The 16,282-nt window shown below is 39.1% G+C and overlaps 1 protein-coding gene across 1 annotated transcript; it reads right to left on the bottom strand.

The window, feature by feature from the left end:
- Positions 1–2,236: 2,236 nt before the first annotated feature.
- LOC140234600 (multifunctional protein ADE2-like) lies at positions 2,237–14,780 on the bottom strand. The gene is made up of 7 exons (XM_072314628.1): positions 14,688–14,780; positions 9,692–9,880; positions 8,895–9,073; positions 6,938–7,145; positions 6,420–6,589; positions 5,593–5,929; positions 2,237–4,220 (listed from the first exon to the last, which is right to left on the bottom strand). The coding sequence occupies exons 1-7, from the start codon at positions 14,692–14,694 to the stop codon at positions 4,051–4,053; spliced, it is 1,260 nt and encodes a 419-aa protein (XP_072170729.1). The 5' UTR covers positions 14,695–14,780; the 3' UTR covers positions 2,237–4,050.
- Between the last annotated feature and the right edge of the window lie 1,502 nt (positions 14,781–16,282).

The following is a 16,282-nucleotide window of genomic DNA, read 5'->3' on the forward strand; positions in this document are numbered from 1 at the left end:
GAAAATGTAAAGAAAATTCAACATATTTTCACTTTTTTCGCATAATAAAAAAGCACTTGACTTGCCTCTTTCTAAAAGCAATGGGAATCTGTATTACCCATAACATATGTCAGTAATGAGTCAAGGGAATGTGTACATTTTTCAAAAGATAAAATTTTGTGAAATTCTCTTTATATTTTCCTTATATTGTTGTACGCATGTGACATCATACACTGCAGTAGTCTTCTCATCCAGCGGTGACTGCACAAAAACTTCAAAAATTTTTAACTTTTGAACGGATTGTCAGATTTTCCTCAAACTTTCAATGATGTGTTCTACTAATATTGCTACATTCTCTCAATCCTTATGTCAATGAAGGTAAACATGTCCTTTAACATATACTATATCTTTCCTAACAGGATTCATTTAATCTTCTCTAAGTTAATTTGTTTTTCCCCCTTCTATATAACTCGTCATAATCTTTATTAATACAACGTATTTTCATCTCTAGCTTTCTGATTTTCTTTTCCCCATTCTTTCATGTCATTTTAATCCTTCCAACATTTTCTCTTAGTTTTCCTTCCCTTCTCCCTTCAGCTTTACTTCTATCATTCCATATGTATACAAGTATCTTTATTTTCTCCTTTCTCTTTCCTTTCCGTCTTTGCACATGTTTGTTCAAAAGCACCATTAGTTTGCTTCTGCAGGATTATGACATTGTGTGAATGAGACAATATGAAGATGTGTAGACAAGGTGAAGATTCATATACATACATAAATACATGTACTATTAATAATCAATACAGTGTCATACGTATTCCATGTATGTAACTGTATCATAGCTGAACATGTTCACGCAGTGTATATTCAAGGGCGAGTTCCAAGTGTACAGACACGAGGGTTTAGAATATGGGATGTAATGAAGTAAATAAGCTAGACCTGCGACCTTATACATGTAATGAGATATTCCAGTTCAATGTAATACATATGTACCTTTGAAATAATGTTCACAAGTGTGCACAACCCCTCTCTGTATAAGAATGTGCAAAGTATCGGGTTATTGCAATTTTGTATTTCTGAGATTTGTATGAGTTTTTCAAAATGTCTTTGTTGTGAAATACATGTATAATAATAAACAGCAATAATGCCAAAATGAAAATGTCTAAATGAGGCCTGTATAAATCTCTACCATTATTTGTTGAAGCACAAAAACAGTAATGATTCACACCCACATTAACAACACAATATCTCAGTCAAATCAAAATAACAACACAGTGTGGAGAGTTTGCTGTTGTAGATCATTAACCCACTGTTCTTTAGTCACATACAAAAGTCCAATGTTTACGAGACAACACAGTGTCATGAAGTGCATACAGGTGCGATGAATTAATCTGGAAACATACACAGATTTGTCATTCTGACAATATCTTCATTCTGTAAACATTTTTAAACTTTCTCTGCAACCCTCAGCCTCACAAAGCACATGATACCTGTAGAAGAATTTACCCAGAGGCAATAAAAGTGATTTTAAAAAACATCAAATCAATAATATCATGTATATTTTTGTAAGGAAACTTGCAATTGACTAGTTTCACCTCTAGCAAAAATGAGACAATAAGTACAGTAGGACTCTCGGAAGTTCAGTCATATTCACCCGACAAGCTGTATTTGGAGCTAGTTAATGCATCTGTCTGGCCCGATTGGGTGCTGTTCAGCATTCTGCGCATTTCTGTGACTTTACAGCAAACATGCATACACAAAGGAATAATGCGACATGTGCAAAAGCTTAGTGTAATTCAAGGTGGAAAACAAGTACATTGTGTTGTGATTGTGACATACCCAACAGCTAGCACGACACTGAACTTAGATTTGGTACAGTGCACGGTTCTAACCGCTAACGAAATGCCAGTCATAATGAAGTAGAAATTCTGGCCATAACATTGTTCACTTTATGTATTTTTATTGTTTGTTTATTTGTTCGGTTATAACGAAATTTCGATATAACGAAAGAAAACTGCCGGTCCCGAGGACTTCATTATAACAGGAGTCCACTGTACAGGTAGGTTGGATTAGGTTGGATCATTTTAAACATGCAATCTGACTGGAATTTCATTGAGTAATTGCTTTTGGTCAATGCTTCTTTCAATCACACAGCTTTTCATTTCCGGGTAAATTCTCCAATTTACAGTTCAATTCATTTCACTTCACAGGCGTTCCTATGGAACCACACTCGACACAAATAGCACTATGTACAATCTTGTATGACGTAAATAAAGCAGTTTTTTTTCTGCACTTTAATGCAAAATTACACTGGGATAACATTCCCTCATTTACTTCTCATTGAACACATTCTCTCTGCCTTCCGCATATTTTGACATTTGAAACCCTGTAACACCATTTCAAAGATTACAAAATGCATAATTCAGAAAAAAAAAATACAAGAGTAAAATGTACATGTATATGAAAATTAGTACTTTTGATGTTTTCCTTTGTACATCTGACAAAGTACAGAATGATTAATCCAATTCAAGAGGGTCACAAGATAATAAGATAACATATCAATGTTCAAAAACTTATTTGAATTTATTAATCTCATTGTGCTGGCAGTCCAGGATTTCTTTCATTTTTTCCCATTTGAACTCACTGAAATGGCTCTTTAAACTGCTAAAAAATATCCCTTTTCCTTGAATAACACATGTAAGTATTTCAACTGAATTCTGCAAGAAGTGTTGATGGTACCCTAACCATCCTAAAACTGTTAACAACATGTCACATAATACACCACCACCATCAAACAAAGCGACAAAAAAGAAAAAAATAACCCTAGACAGGACAAGAATAAACACAGCAGAATAACAATATCCCACTTCTCATCTGTACAAAAATATTTCCAATCTCACTACATGCCACCATAGCCACTGGTGTTTGTGCTTATTTCAATTGATCAAGTGCAAAATAAAGACCGACTTTGATGACGGAAAATAAGAACACTCCTGATAGAAGGCATTCACCTTGTGGAACAGCTGTAGGAAATGTATTTCCTTTCATACTGCCATCAATACTGGTTTCCAGCCCATGACCTATTTTGTGCCAGGGACCTGGCAGTGTGTTTGGGGTTTTTTGTGCCAATTATCACTCAAAGCACACATGGGCCCGAATTCACGAAGGTGGTACAAATGAAACCATGGTTTAAATCATGGACAAAAACCATGGAGCGCCAAGTGTCGCACAGAATATTTCATTACGAAATCAGTCATTTCGTCGATGAAATGATTATTTTGTAACGAAATGACAGCATTTTGTAACTAAATGAACATTTCGTCCACGAAATGATAATTTCGTTAACGATACGGTCTTTTTGTCGACGAAATGACCAATTTCTTAAACCATGGTTTCATTTGTACCACCTTCGTGAATTCGGGCCATAGGGTTCAACATACCGGTACATTGTAACAAACAACCACTCATCAGCCACTGAGAGGTGTTGTCCAATCTAGTCTAATGCTAAGCATGTGAACTGTTTAACCGACAGCAACTGGCATTTGACAGGAGTGATCAGGAGTGATCAAGTACTGCAAATACTCCAAAGTTAAGTCTAATGGAAACAAAAGCACCAAACCAGTAGTAAACATCTAAGGTAAGACATAACTTCGACCATTTCAGAGAGTTTGACTGCCTCATATTCATCCACACTCGCACTACATTTCAAAAGTTACTTTTTTTTTTTTACATTTAATGTTTAACAACTTCACTGGACTCCTTTGGTCTTAAAATGCACCCCTACTTGAGAGACTTGCAAAACTTGGCAGTTACAAACTTGCAAAACTCAGTGGTTAATGCATTGTAAAACTGAATGTTACTTATTCTGAGCAAGAGTCCATAATGACAAGGGTAAAGAGCCCCGGTAATGATGTGATGGGATAAACACAAAATACACACACATTGTGCAAGACAGTTTAAACAGAAGAGATTGTCTTTTGAAACAGAAAATTGTGACGAATAGCAGGAGATGCCATCTCATGGCGACCTTTACCTCAGCTCAGAATAACGAACAGATCTCATTCCAGATTTCTACTTGTCCAGAGACTCTTGGAGTTTCCTGTCTGATTCCTTCAGTCCAATCCATGTGTTGAGCTGGCGGGCACGGATCCGACCCCAGACGACATGATTGGTCATCCCCAGGATCTGAGCTGCCTGCCACGCAGCCCCTTCCGGTGACAAGGTGGTGGTGCAGCCAAGACCTGGGTATTTGAAATGAAAAATGGGCATTGATTCCTTCAGTGGGTTTGGCCTGTAACAACCAGCTGCTGGACAACATCCATTATCATAGATATTTGATGTTCAACTTCCCTTTTATCTGAACAGCTTGGTGATAACATCCAATCATATCCTTTTGAGTCATTTATCACATTGACCTGCAAATTATCGACCACATACAGTTCGACCTCGATTATCCGGCCTTCTTTCATCCAGAAATCTCTATTATCCGGACGCGTTCACGCAGTGAAGGACTTTTTTTTTTCATCCAAAAATTGAGAAAAAACAGTGACTTTCATGGATCTATTTCACTAATTTCATAAGATGCGCATGATAGGTTTCTCAATATCTAATGAGACAAAACATGTATGATTTTCACATAGAAACTTTATTTTTGTGAAGAAGGGACTACAATTTTGCGCAGGCTAGCATAGATTACACCACCGTTGCGGGGTACGCTACCAGCCTACATGTAGCTGCCAGTGCACTGGGACGGCAGCTTGGACGGCAGGTATATACATTAACATTGTGTCTCCCATATCCTGCCAATTCGCTTATCCCGATGAGCGCCGGTCCCGACATGGCCGGATAATCGAGGTCGAACTGTAATCTCCCAGCTTATGTCAAGATATTCTTATCCTGTTCTATCGTCTCATACAGGATGATACAAAACAACTTCCCTTTATAGTACGCTTGATATGTCTGGTCTCGGTATCTCATACAACATAACTCTATGAAAACATCCTTGTGTGGTAAATGGATTTGTTTTGTTCTGCAGAGTACATTGCCTCTGGATTTGGGTATTTTTTGCTAGGGCTTCAAAAGGGTGCTTTACAAAGGGACAAGTTTGGTGCAAGTAATGTTTGCCAAAATGAAAGCCCATTCTAGAATTCAGGGGCCCGTTGCATAAAAGTTACAATTATGGTAACTTTGCCATCCAGTGGTAACTACCATGGCAACAATACTCAACAGCCAATCAAAATCAAGAATTCCATGGAAGTTACCATTGGATGGCAAAGTTACCATAATTGTAACTTTTATGCAACGGGCCCCAGATCAGTCTATGGCAGACAGTGATACAGCAATATTTGATAAGAACACGGTAATCATCAACATATACAAGTAATATAAGTGATCCAGAAATTCATTTTAACAATCATGACATTCCTGAAAGGCATACCAAGTTTCATTTAAAGAAGAAACAAGGTTGATTAATATCTCTTCTTCATAAGAACACGGTCACCTTTCAAAAAGCAAAAGAAAATATTACTAGTATGGAACATGGCGTTTGCTTTGGTTTGAAAGAGAGCCTGAGGAATTTTGTCCTTGATTGTTGAGCAGTTTGAATTCACTCACCAGATGGCAGACGGAGAGATGACCACACATCCTGAGGTCCCCAGTCGGCCTTCACTGGTGGACAGTTGATGACCGGGAAGGTGGCGTTGCCCGAGAGGACTGGTCCCAGGCCATTGCTCCTCCCAGCCACAGCGACAAAGACGGCGGGGATCCCCAGTGACTCGTAGTACTTGAGGATCCGCAGAGTCTCCTCCGTACCCTTGTGGGCAGAGGTCACTCGCAGGTCGCAGTGGATGCCAAAGGAGACGCATTCGTTCTTGATTTTCTCTCCGTGGGGGAGGTCGCTGGCTGAGCCCATGAGCACGACGACCTGGGCCTTGGGTGTGGGGATGAAGTCCTGTGAGGTGATGCAAGATTAAAATATAAGTGGATGTGGGTGACATAAATATTAATCTACTGGTGTCTTTGCATCCTGACAAGACATAAGAAACAATAAGTCTAGGAAGGTGAGGAAAGTTTAACAAAGTCGGTGAATAAATTTACAAGTTCACAACAATCAACTGTAGTCTCACACTGTGGCCGGAAACACTAAATGTCCTCCTGTATATTGCCTCCCAGCCAACCATTTAATTTCATCTACATGACATTCCTTGACCATCATCTACTTTCACTTGCATCTAGTCCTTAACCATCCACTAATTTCCACCAAATTTTTTGTTGACCACATACTGAATATTCAAGTATATTCATTATCTACCACCCACTAAACCTAATTTAGTTCAGTTTTTTTTTTTTAAACATCCAATTAAGACCAGCGTGGTGACTTTTACCCCCCCCCCCCAAAAAAAAAAAAAAAAACACAAACAAACAAACAAACAACAACTTACATCCAGTTTGTTGGCAACCCACTCAAAGTTGCGCTTGACCTGCAGCAAAGCCTCATCTGTCACCTCCTTGAGATTGCGGTAGACCTGCTTGTCCACCATGAGGCGCTTGTCCCCAGCTGGCCACAGACGCCAAGAGTCGCTGTCGATGATGTCCGCCAAAAGGATCTCTCCTGAAGGTTTACAACCAACACAAAATTACCACTTACTTTGACAGAATGACTATCATTAATAAAGGGCATTTCTTTTAGTACTATTTTTTTTTTATAAACACCTTCACCCATCATGCTGAAGTACTAATCTGATAATGCCGATGCCCTTTCATGCTCTCGTCATTTTCTTGGTACGTACACAAATATCTTTTTTCTTCATCAGACCTATAGAAAACTTGAAAAAGAAAATGCCTCCTTCATTCTTGTTACACAGGGCATACAAATCTATCAATTATTTGCGAAGTGAATTTAAAGCCCCGACACCATTTATTAATGAGGTCTTTGAAGAAAAAAATCAACAAAACTTGCCTGTCTCTGCATCTACACCAAACTCAATCTTCATGTCGATGAGTGAACAGTCGAGGGCAGCCCAGGCCTTCTCCAACACCTCAAACACTGTGACGGTGGCCCGCCCCATGATGTCAACCTCGTGGGGCCCGATGAGTCTGCCACCGGGCTTCATCTTTGACTCCACAATCTGGGCATAGGACCACTCTGGGTCACCGGCAGCATCATCCTGGTGTGGCACGAAGGAGAGGATTAAGGAAGGAAGATGTGAAGGGAGAATGTTGAAGGGTTTTTTCTTGATTCCTCATGTTACAGACATATCTTCTCTTTCAATCCATATGATGAAAAGTCTAATCTGGTCACTAAATAACCATATGATGAGGGGGAGAGTGCTATCTTGGATAGATGACATTTAAGTGGCCAGACTAGAAGACATGGCTAGACACTCTTCTTCACTAACTGGCTTTTCTTTACCTGCACAGATATGATGTATTAATATGTCACAAGAGCAGAGGCATGGCACATAATAAACATCCATTTAATCACAGCTTTCTGATGCAATAAATTACTTCTTTTTTCTTTTCTATTCCACATGCTATATGCCAGATGCCCTCATTTGAATGATACCAAACATTTTCTGATATCCATTACCAGGGCAGATATCTCTATGTAATTTTGCCCTACCATTGATGTAAAATCAGAAATTTTTGATTGCATGACACTCTCACAAATTTCATGAGAAATCAGGAATCAAGTTGGCTGTAATTCACATAAAAGTTTCATGCCGAGAATGTTTCTGGTTTTATATTACACCACAAAAAAGAAACAAAAAAGAAACAAGTTCCAAAAAACAACAAGCACAAAACAAATCCAAACAAAACAAAGTAACAGTCAAATACAAGACTGGCTGTCAAGACATATCACTAATAAACAGGCTGTAAGTCAAATTACGCAGCTTGCAGCTTGACAGCTCTTCTCAAAGAGCTGGAAACTCCCCTTCCACATACACTACTCCAAACAATATCTTATTCAGTCTTGAATAAGACAACCATCTGATTGTGCCAACTTCCTGGCATGCACAAGGTAAAGTGCTTACTCAGCTATAACTGTTAAAAGAGATGCAACACAATGGCTGATATAGACATACTGGTATCTAACTGAGCCTGATCATATTATCAAACTGAGCAGGTAACACAAAGGAGATAAATGACAAAGTCTGTCTGAAAGCTGGACCATTATATCTATTATCATAGAAGTGTGTGCTGTTCTTAAATTTCTGCATAATATATACCTTTTTAAGTTGGCTCTATCTTTCTTTCTTCTTTTTTAAATCTTAACGAGGAAGAGTTTGTGATTTGTAAATGATTTTCTGGGGATCACTCCTGGATTCCCATTGTCCTGGGGGTTACATGAGCCCACTTGATAAGTGTGAATCCCTTTTTCCTGGTGATGATTCCAAGCGGTTTGGTTGATCAGCTGAGTTTTCCTGATTTATGTGATATCAAAAAGTTTTTGTGTGATGCATGACAAATACCCAATTACAACCAATGTGCAGTTTACACTCATAAAGAGGTGACTTATATGTCATCATAGACTGTTAACACTCCTAGAATTAAATTTGTGCCCAATGATAGAGCTGCAGAGTGTCCCTGGTTCTACATGAGGCTCACTAAACAATTGGATATCTTTTCACGTCCTGACAAGAGGGTACTCAAGGCTTCCTATTATTGGGAGTTATTATTTTCATATTGATAGGCTTGTAACACATATCTCCCTTATAGCGGATTGCAACCCGTAGACTTTAAAGTGTGAATGATGGAAGCCCCAAAATGATCCAAATGATCATTTACATGGGAAAACATGATATAACAAACACTGCTTTAACCAGATACTGGGTATAATGAGGAAATCTGCTTGGTCCCGACCTCAATTTACAGCGTTTCCCCTGTACCAGTAAACGCAGAGAAAGCCGACTCACCTTGTAGAAGTACTCTAGCTTGGGTGGTGCAAAGCGGTAGCCCTCGTTGACGCCGGGATTGCGCTTCAGGAAGGATCCCGTGGCGATCCGCCGCGTCACCCACTCGATGGGAATCATCTCACACCGCCTGGCGACAAATGCGGTGTCTGTCTCCTTGCGGACAAAGTGATTCTTGATGCCTGTTTTGTTGTAGGTCACAATGAGAGAAGCCGAGGAACATTTCTACCATTTTGAAATATTATTCATGTACACAGATACCACAGGGAAATTGAAAATAAGTCACAGAATAAAAGAGACCATGAGCCTCATCACACAGAACTATGATAATGTTGATGCATGGTCGCCTCAGATAAAAAGATTTTCTTGATATAAACAGTAGCTTTATATATTATAAATTCTTATCATCATAGCTCTTTACAAATGTGATCACCATAATTATCCTTATCACTACTGAATTATCATTATCATCACAAATACTGTCACCACTACTGGAGTATATAGCAGTCATATTGATGTTTTATTTCTACATGAAACATTCTGACAAACATAAAGTTCCTAATTATCATAGCAAATATAAGACATGTGAAGGTATTAGAGAGGCAGCAATTTTCGGGACAAGGATATTCTTAAACCAATTCTACAGTTAAAAATGAGCAGGAAAATGCTTAGTGTGACGTAAAACATTTAGCGAAGCAAAGATGGATGCCATGTGATAGTAACAGACAGGAACAGATTTGGTGACAAAATGACCCATTTGATAATTTTGGGGACTTCATGAGTCAGAGGTCACAACTCACCAATCAGGCTGAGGAACTCAAACACTTTGGAAGTAGTGGCAGTGGAAATGGCTGCTTTGCCCACCATTTGGTTTACCATCTGCGCATTGTGGGCAGTGATGCGGTCCTTGGACTGTAGGAGCACCTCAAAGTTGGGCAGTTCGTAGACGATCTTTGTCTTGCCCTCATTAAGCTTCTTGCCTGGCTCAGCTGAAAGAAAGAACACACATGTCCAGATTAATATCCATGGATTAGTCAATTCAAGCTTCTTATTATGTTACACGCACAAAATACATACACGTGCATAATCAATTATACAACATTACAAGTTTGGTAGTATACAGATGAATCACTATCACTCCATATGACATTGAAAGAATGATAAAAGATTTATTGATTCTTTACCTCTCTTTTATCCCTACAAAAATTTACTAGATTTCTCTTTAATCAATGGCCACCTACGTGAACCTGCATCACAACCATTCTTTTCTGCTGTCCAGACAAATATGGGAAAACCAGGGTGGTCCATGAGGAGAATCAGCATGTCACTGCAACATGCTCAAATTCTTACGCAACATCCTAAAAAGCCAGCAACATGTTGTGCAACATGCTAAAATATGCAACAAGCTCAAAATGAAATGTATTCTCACATGTGAAAAACATGCAAATCATTAAAAAAAAAAATCAAACTACCTGGTAATTAGATATTTGTGGTAATTAGATATTTGTGTGCCTAACGTGATAGAGAACATTGAATGTAAGCAGCACAAAAAGAGATAAGCTTCGAAATATTGCGTACTACGTGCTCGTGATGTGCTCACATACAATTTCTACAATATTTTCATATTCTGAGCTTGCAACATGCTCAAATTTCGAGTTGTAGACCACCCTGGGAAAACTGCTGATTGTTTACATAAAGCAAAGGACACTAAGCTTCTTGTAGGTCTTTTCCATCCTAATGCTACCCACAATAATGCTTCTTTACACTACAGTAAGTACACTGTATCATCAATCCTATAGAAACTGCCACATTTGTGAACAGATGGAAGCACTCATAAATTTCAGTCATGTACATGCATGAACATAGCTTTGCTTCTTGTTGCATTTTTCATATCATCTGCCTTTTGAGATCCAAAACTACTAGATATGTCTACTAAGAGAATTTGCTGAACATGAGACAACCTGCTCAGGGGGACCCAAATGAAGCATCCGTGATGTTTGTTGCCCTATACAATCAGGATTTGAAAGCTTAGAAAGTGTGTGTGTGTGTGTGTGTGTTTTTTTCTTTATTAAATCTTGAGCAGCCTACATTTTGTATTTGTTCTCCCTCACAAACCAGGAGATGCAGATTTAATCACAATCTGAATCAGATGCAATAGGACAGTGTGTAGAGCTATTTGCATTCACACACATGTGGGAATGGCTGAAAAAGGGGCAGTTCCTTTAAAAAGAGGATGTTTCTTCAAACATGTAGATTCATCAAATACAGAAAGATTAGGAAAATACTCAGTGGAGATTTGAGCAAAAGTGGACAATCTGTTCTAATTCACAAAATTCCAAAGTTTAGGTGAATTCCATTATCAACATTTTTAGATGTGACATCTCTACAACATTTCCTATGTCAAAACAGCAGAAAGTTACATTGCCTAAGAAAATATGAGGTTTTTCATAAAATAACTTCCAATGCCATGACAATAGCATTTCACTTCACCCAGAAGAAATGGAGGATGAATATTTGGCTTTTACATAAATTTCAGTTATAGTTCAAGAAAATGTGTGCTTATATGTCAAAATACAACTTAAGATTTGTGAAATTCCTTATATCAGTTTATCTTCTATACAAGTAACTGTGACATTATGAACTGTATAAATGTAGAGTTCCTGTCAAGGGGCAAAACTACCCATTTTAATCCATTAACTTTCAGTCTGTTGTATGCTTTTCCTCAAACTTTCACTGATTATTTTTCTTTTTTTTTTTTTTTTTTTTTACTATAATCACTACATGAGGGGAAACAAAGGCTCTGAGCACTCTGTGAGCTGATTGGGAGATAGGAAAACACTGCATTCAGGATATTAGTAGCAGAAGGTTAGAACAGGCAGGCATGTAACATCCGACAGATAACAAAGCAAAACTGTTAACTGATCCAGGGCAGCTTTTTCTGACAGCTGCTCATTTCAGACACACACAGAGCATGTATGGGTGCAGATCATAAATATGACTGGTAATTTCCAATTACTTTCACAACATTGTATCTTGCTCTCTTTGATACTTTGACAACTCAAATCCTCCAAAAAGCCCCCTGAACTTTGAATCTGCTTTGGAGCCTCTCACTCCGTAAAATCAGGGTGGAGGATGGCTTCCTTTTTATCTACATGTGTATCATTAACTTTATGCAGTTACATTCATCAATATTCACATTCATATTGTAGACCACAAATCCTGAATTGTATGGGTGCCCTTTTTGGGTTGTTACTTAAAGGGGCATAGTCCCGGTAGTGTAGAGGGCGCTGTTGATGATACTGCCAAACACCGTTAGCATTGATACGAAGATTACCGAAGTTGAGCTGTCATCAAGAGTAAAGTGCGTAGGTGTTGCTAAATAACGTTGCCTTCGTTGTCTTCTCTGCGCATCGCGCAGTCTGTAGTAATGCCAGGGTGCGTGCATATGTGCTTGTTATTATGACATCACAAAAGAAGTTTGCTAAAGCTGTCATCCCCCTCAGCCGAATCATGAGCCAAACTGTGATCGGACTACTGACTACAGTAGATCAGACTTCTTCGGACTCGGGGAAGTGGGCCAAAGCGTAAGCGCTAAAGAGGAGTCGATAGCGTAGGTCTCTATAGGAAACTTGTGCTGTGCGCCCGCGTACGCATTTGGCTAAAACACCGGGACCATGCACCTTTAATATAAAAATATATTTGTTAGTATAATCTATCTATTTATCTTTTTAACTGAGGGAAGGTGGCAATATGTTCATTGAATCTGTAAACACAACTGCTATCACTAAATCTCTTTCAGAGGGTCTATGGTGAAGACATTGTGAACATGTGGGAGTGAATGATAGCATGCTAATCAATTATGACTTCAACACTCATCATGTCTGAGGGGTGGGGTGGGGGAGGGGTGGGGATTGGGGAGGAGTGGGGATTGGGGCTTGCTGCATTGGAAAATCACTGTTACAAGAGTTGGTACACTGTACAGTATTATCGGCATTTACAGAAGATATGTTTCTTTGTTAGGCAATTTCAGAAGTTAGAAAAGAGACTCCCCATTATCAGCAACCAATGGGAAAATCACTACAGGATTGGGTGGAAAGGATTAGACTTTGAAAGGACTTTGTACTGATTCTATAGAGAAAGTTAATTTAAAGTGAATGTGAGATATCACAGCAATAATCAGCAGAAGTTTGCACATTTAATCAAACAGTATGAATACCACCACCAAAATGATAATAAAAAAAAAAAAAAAAAAAACAAAAAAAACAACAATCCTCTAATCTGTTCCTGTGCTGTTGATTCTCCAAAACTTTCCAAACTAAAAATTTCTCTAAATTGTGCTTTCTTCTCAAATGTGTAGTGGTACAAAATAGTGCAGGGTTTTGTGGGGTTTTCTAAACTACAAGCCAAACACAGCATGCACATCAAATTAATCAAAACTGTCATACAAGTACCTTTCATTCTCTTGGTGGGAGGTTGGGCTGGCAAAAGCATGCACAAACAAACATAAAATTCAATAAGAGAACTTGTACTACAGATGTACAATGTACATCAAATGAAGTTTTCTGACAGGAGGCACTCACAGCACTCAGTCACTAGTAAAATGTGTGACCATTTTTATCACACTTTGTATTTAATCAGCACAGCCTGTCTGCACTGTATAGGACACAGGATAAATCCTGCTGAGTATGAAGGGTCTAGGGCAATTACCCCCTGGGCAATTACCCCGCACCCTTCCCCTGGCACTGGCCCTATTCCTAATCCTAATCCTAAACTTAACCCTAACCCTATCAAACCCTAATCTTTTATACTCTAACCTTAAATACCTTAGTCGGGGGGGGGGGGGGGGGGGGGGTAATTGCCCTCTAGGGGTAATTGCCCAGATATGGAAAAGATTGCATCAATTTAGTTAGTGGTAAACAGCTGGAGCCTGTAGGCCTATTGTGAATTTGTGGATTGACTGACCATTTGAGATCATTCATAAACAGGAATATTTTATGGTTAATACAAAAGGATTCGGAGACAAGATGTAGACCCTGTGTCTACCTTGTAGTTTAAATAGATCTAGTAGCAGGACAGGTGTCGAGAGCTGGATAAGCGAGCTAGTGTCCAACTGTATTTATAATGCCGATGGTTGCAGTGAGCATGTCGTGAGTTGACACCAGAGCTGCCCTGGTGACAAAACACACACAGTGGCTGATCCAGGAGGGGCGCACTGGGTGCGTTCCCCCGGCCCCCCCCCCCCCTTTATTTTTGTTTAAGCAAAAGAAATAAAAAGAAAAAAAAAACGGAGGGGGGGGGGGGTGCATGTGCCCCCTTAACTTGCAAGGCTTAAGTTAATTAATTTGGTAAAAGGCATCACCCTCCCCCTCCCCCCCCCCCCCCCCCCTTGGCCTTGGCATTTCTGGATCCGCCAATGCGAACACATTGATGACAACATCCACTAGAGTAGATTTCTAGGCGCTAAATATTCTAAAATGTGCACCTTGTCACAGAAGTCATTTTTCACACAATAAAAATGGTCATGTGAATAATGTCAACAGATACAAGAATTCATACATAGTGAATTAAATTATGTGGTGGGTACTATACAGGCATCGCATGGCACATCAACTGTGCTCATTTCACTTCACTCTGCATAATGCTCTGCACATGAATAAAGCGGATATAAAAAGTGGCATGGCTCATGACTATCTTATCTTGTCACTCACTGCCTAGCTAGCTAACGTTTTTTAACGGTATAAGCCCTACGTACAGCCTACAGGTTAAATTAAGATTTTCGTGCAAAATGTTTCTTACCTGCCATTTTTTGAGTGGATAACACGAACCGTGAGATGACTAGCAAGAGTGAAGAAGACGTTCGTACACAGGAGGATCAGAGAAGTCTCACTCGCCGAGCTCGCGCCACGCTTTTAAGCTAGGTAGCTAGCTACACGAGCAATGTACAGCCACTTGACAGCTTATCAAGACTGATTCTGTGTACCCGGACTCACTTACTTTCATTAGTTTACATGGAGAATACTAATACTTGTGTGTGCACCGAACACGCGACCTACTAGCCATGCCCTAACGCATACCACGTGGGTCTTTGATGGTTTCATAGCGCGCGCTTTCCCATCAGCTGCCCACTGTGAGTGCGTCCATGCGTGGTGGTGGTGGTGGTGCACCTCCTTCCACCCCCGGCCCACCCCCCCCCCCCCTTCAGTTCGGCGCGTTGAAATTTGCTGCACGCATATGCAATTAACGTATTATGTAAAAGTTATTATTATTTTTTTATTTTTTTTTTTTTACAGATCTCTTAATGCAGATGGTGACCGTTTGCTAACTTCTAAAGTTTTTATATAATTGATCATCAGTAGCAATACGTTACAAAGCAGGCCCTATTAGTATATAATCCGGTTGTAGATTATTGGCATTGTGCATGAGAACATGAGAGTTGTACACGTACAAGGATCGCGGCCGGGAAAGATCATTGTCAGTAAAATAAAATTCAGAATATTGCAGCGGTCTTCGATCCCTTTCTTTCTTCGCTAAGTTTGTTTGTTTGTTTGTTTGCTTGTTGTTTTTTTTTTCGAAAGGGGAAAGTCTCTTCAAATAGACCATTTTGTGGATTCGGTGAATGAAGAAATCAAACTATGGATTTCTTGTTTGTTTTGTGTTTGTCTTTGAATTGTTTTTAATTCTGTGCCACTGCGCAGTACTGCACAGAAGCTGCTGTACAAATATAAATCCTATATAGGTCATTTCCCCCTGTTTTTAGCAATGTTATACAGTGTACTAATATCGTAATGAAAAGTCTACAATTAGTGATATCACATGGAAACAAAATTAATGGAAGACATATTTGTCATTGTTTATTTATTATTTTTTATTACCAATGGGCCTCTCAGTATTATTATCATTATTGTGCTTATGATTATCATAAAGGTTATTGCTCTTATCATTATAATCGCATTCATTTAGAATCATCAATAGTCATTTATACTAAATAATGCAATCAAGATCACCATAAAAATGCAGCCACAAAAATCCGACATTTACAAGAAAATAAGTCAGAACTCACCAGTGGCGTATCTGTAGGGAAAACGGCGCCCGAGGCAAGCGCGAAAATTGCGCCCCTATTACAATTTCTGAAAAAATGTTCAACCCCAACCCCATCCCGGTTGGGACTTCAAAAAAAATCCACATGATATGCTTTTTCAAGCACTTAAAAGGGGTGTTTTTGAGGGTGATTTAAATGTTATAGGCAACCCTGAATTTTGATATATTTTGGCCAGCGAGCGCAGAGAGCGAGCCGAAAATTTTTGCATTTCAGCTTTCAAAACATGGAATTCTTGTCATTTTTGGTTATTAAATCTTCGAATTACAGTTCTAATCAAGATATAGTGACGGCC

This window comes from Diadema setosum, chromosome 11, assembly GCF_964275005.1.
Source record: "Diadema setosum chromosome 11, eeDiaSeto1, whole genome shotgun sequence".
Lineage (NCBI taxonomy): Eukaryota > Metazoa > Echinodermata > Echinoidea > Diadematoida > Diadematidae > Diadema > Diadema setosum.

What these genes read in the sequence shown, in the direction of transcription:
- LOC140234600 (XM_072314628.1), bottom strand. An exon ending in TGGTGTAGATGCAGAGACAG is followed by an intron (nt 6,590 to 6,937) that starts GCAAGTTTTGTT and finishes GTAAACCTTCAG; the next exon opens with GAGAGATCCTTTTGGCGGAC. An exon ending in ATCTCTCCGTCTGCCATCTG is followed by an intron (nt 4,221 to 5,592) that starts GTGAGTGAATTC and finishes TCAAATACCCAG; the next exon opens with GTCTTGGCTGCACCACCACC.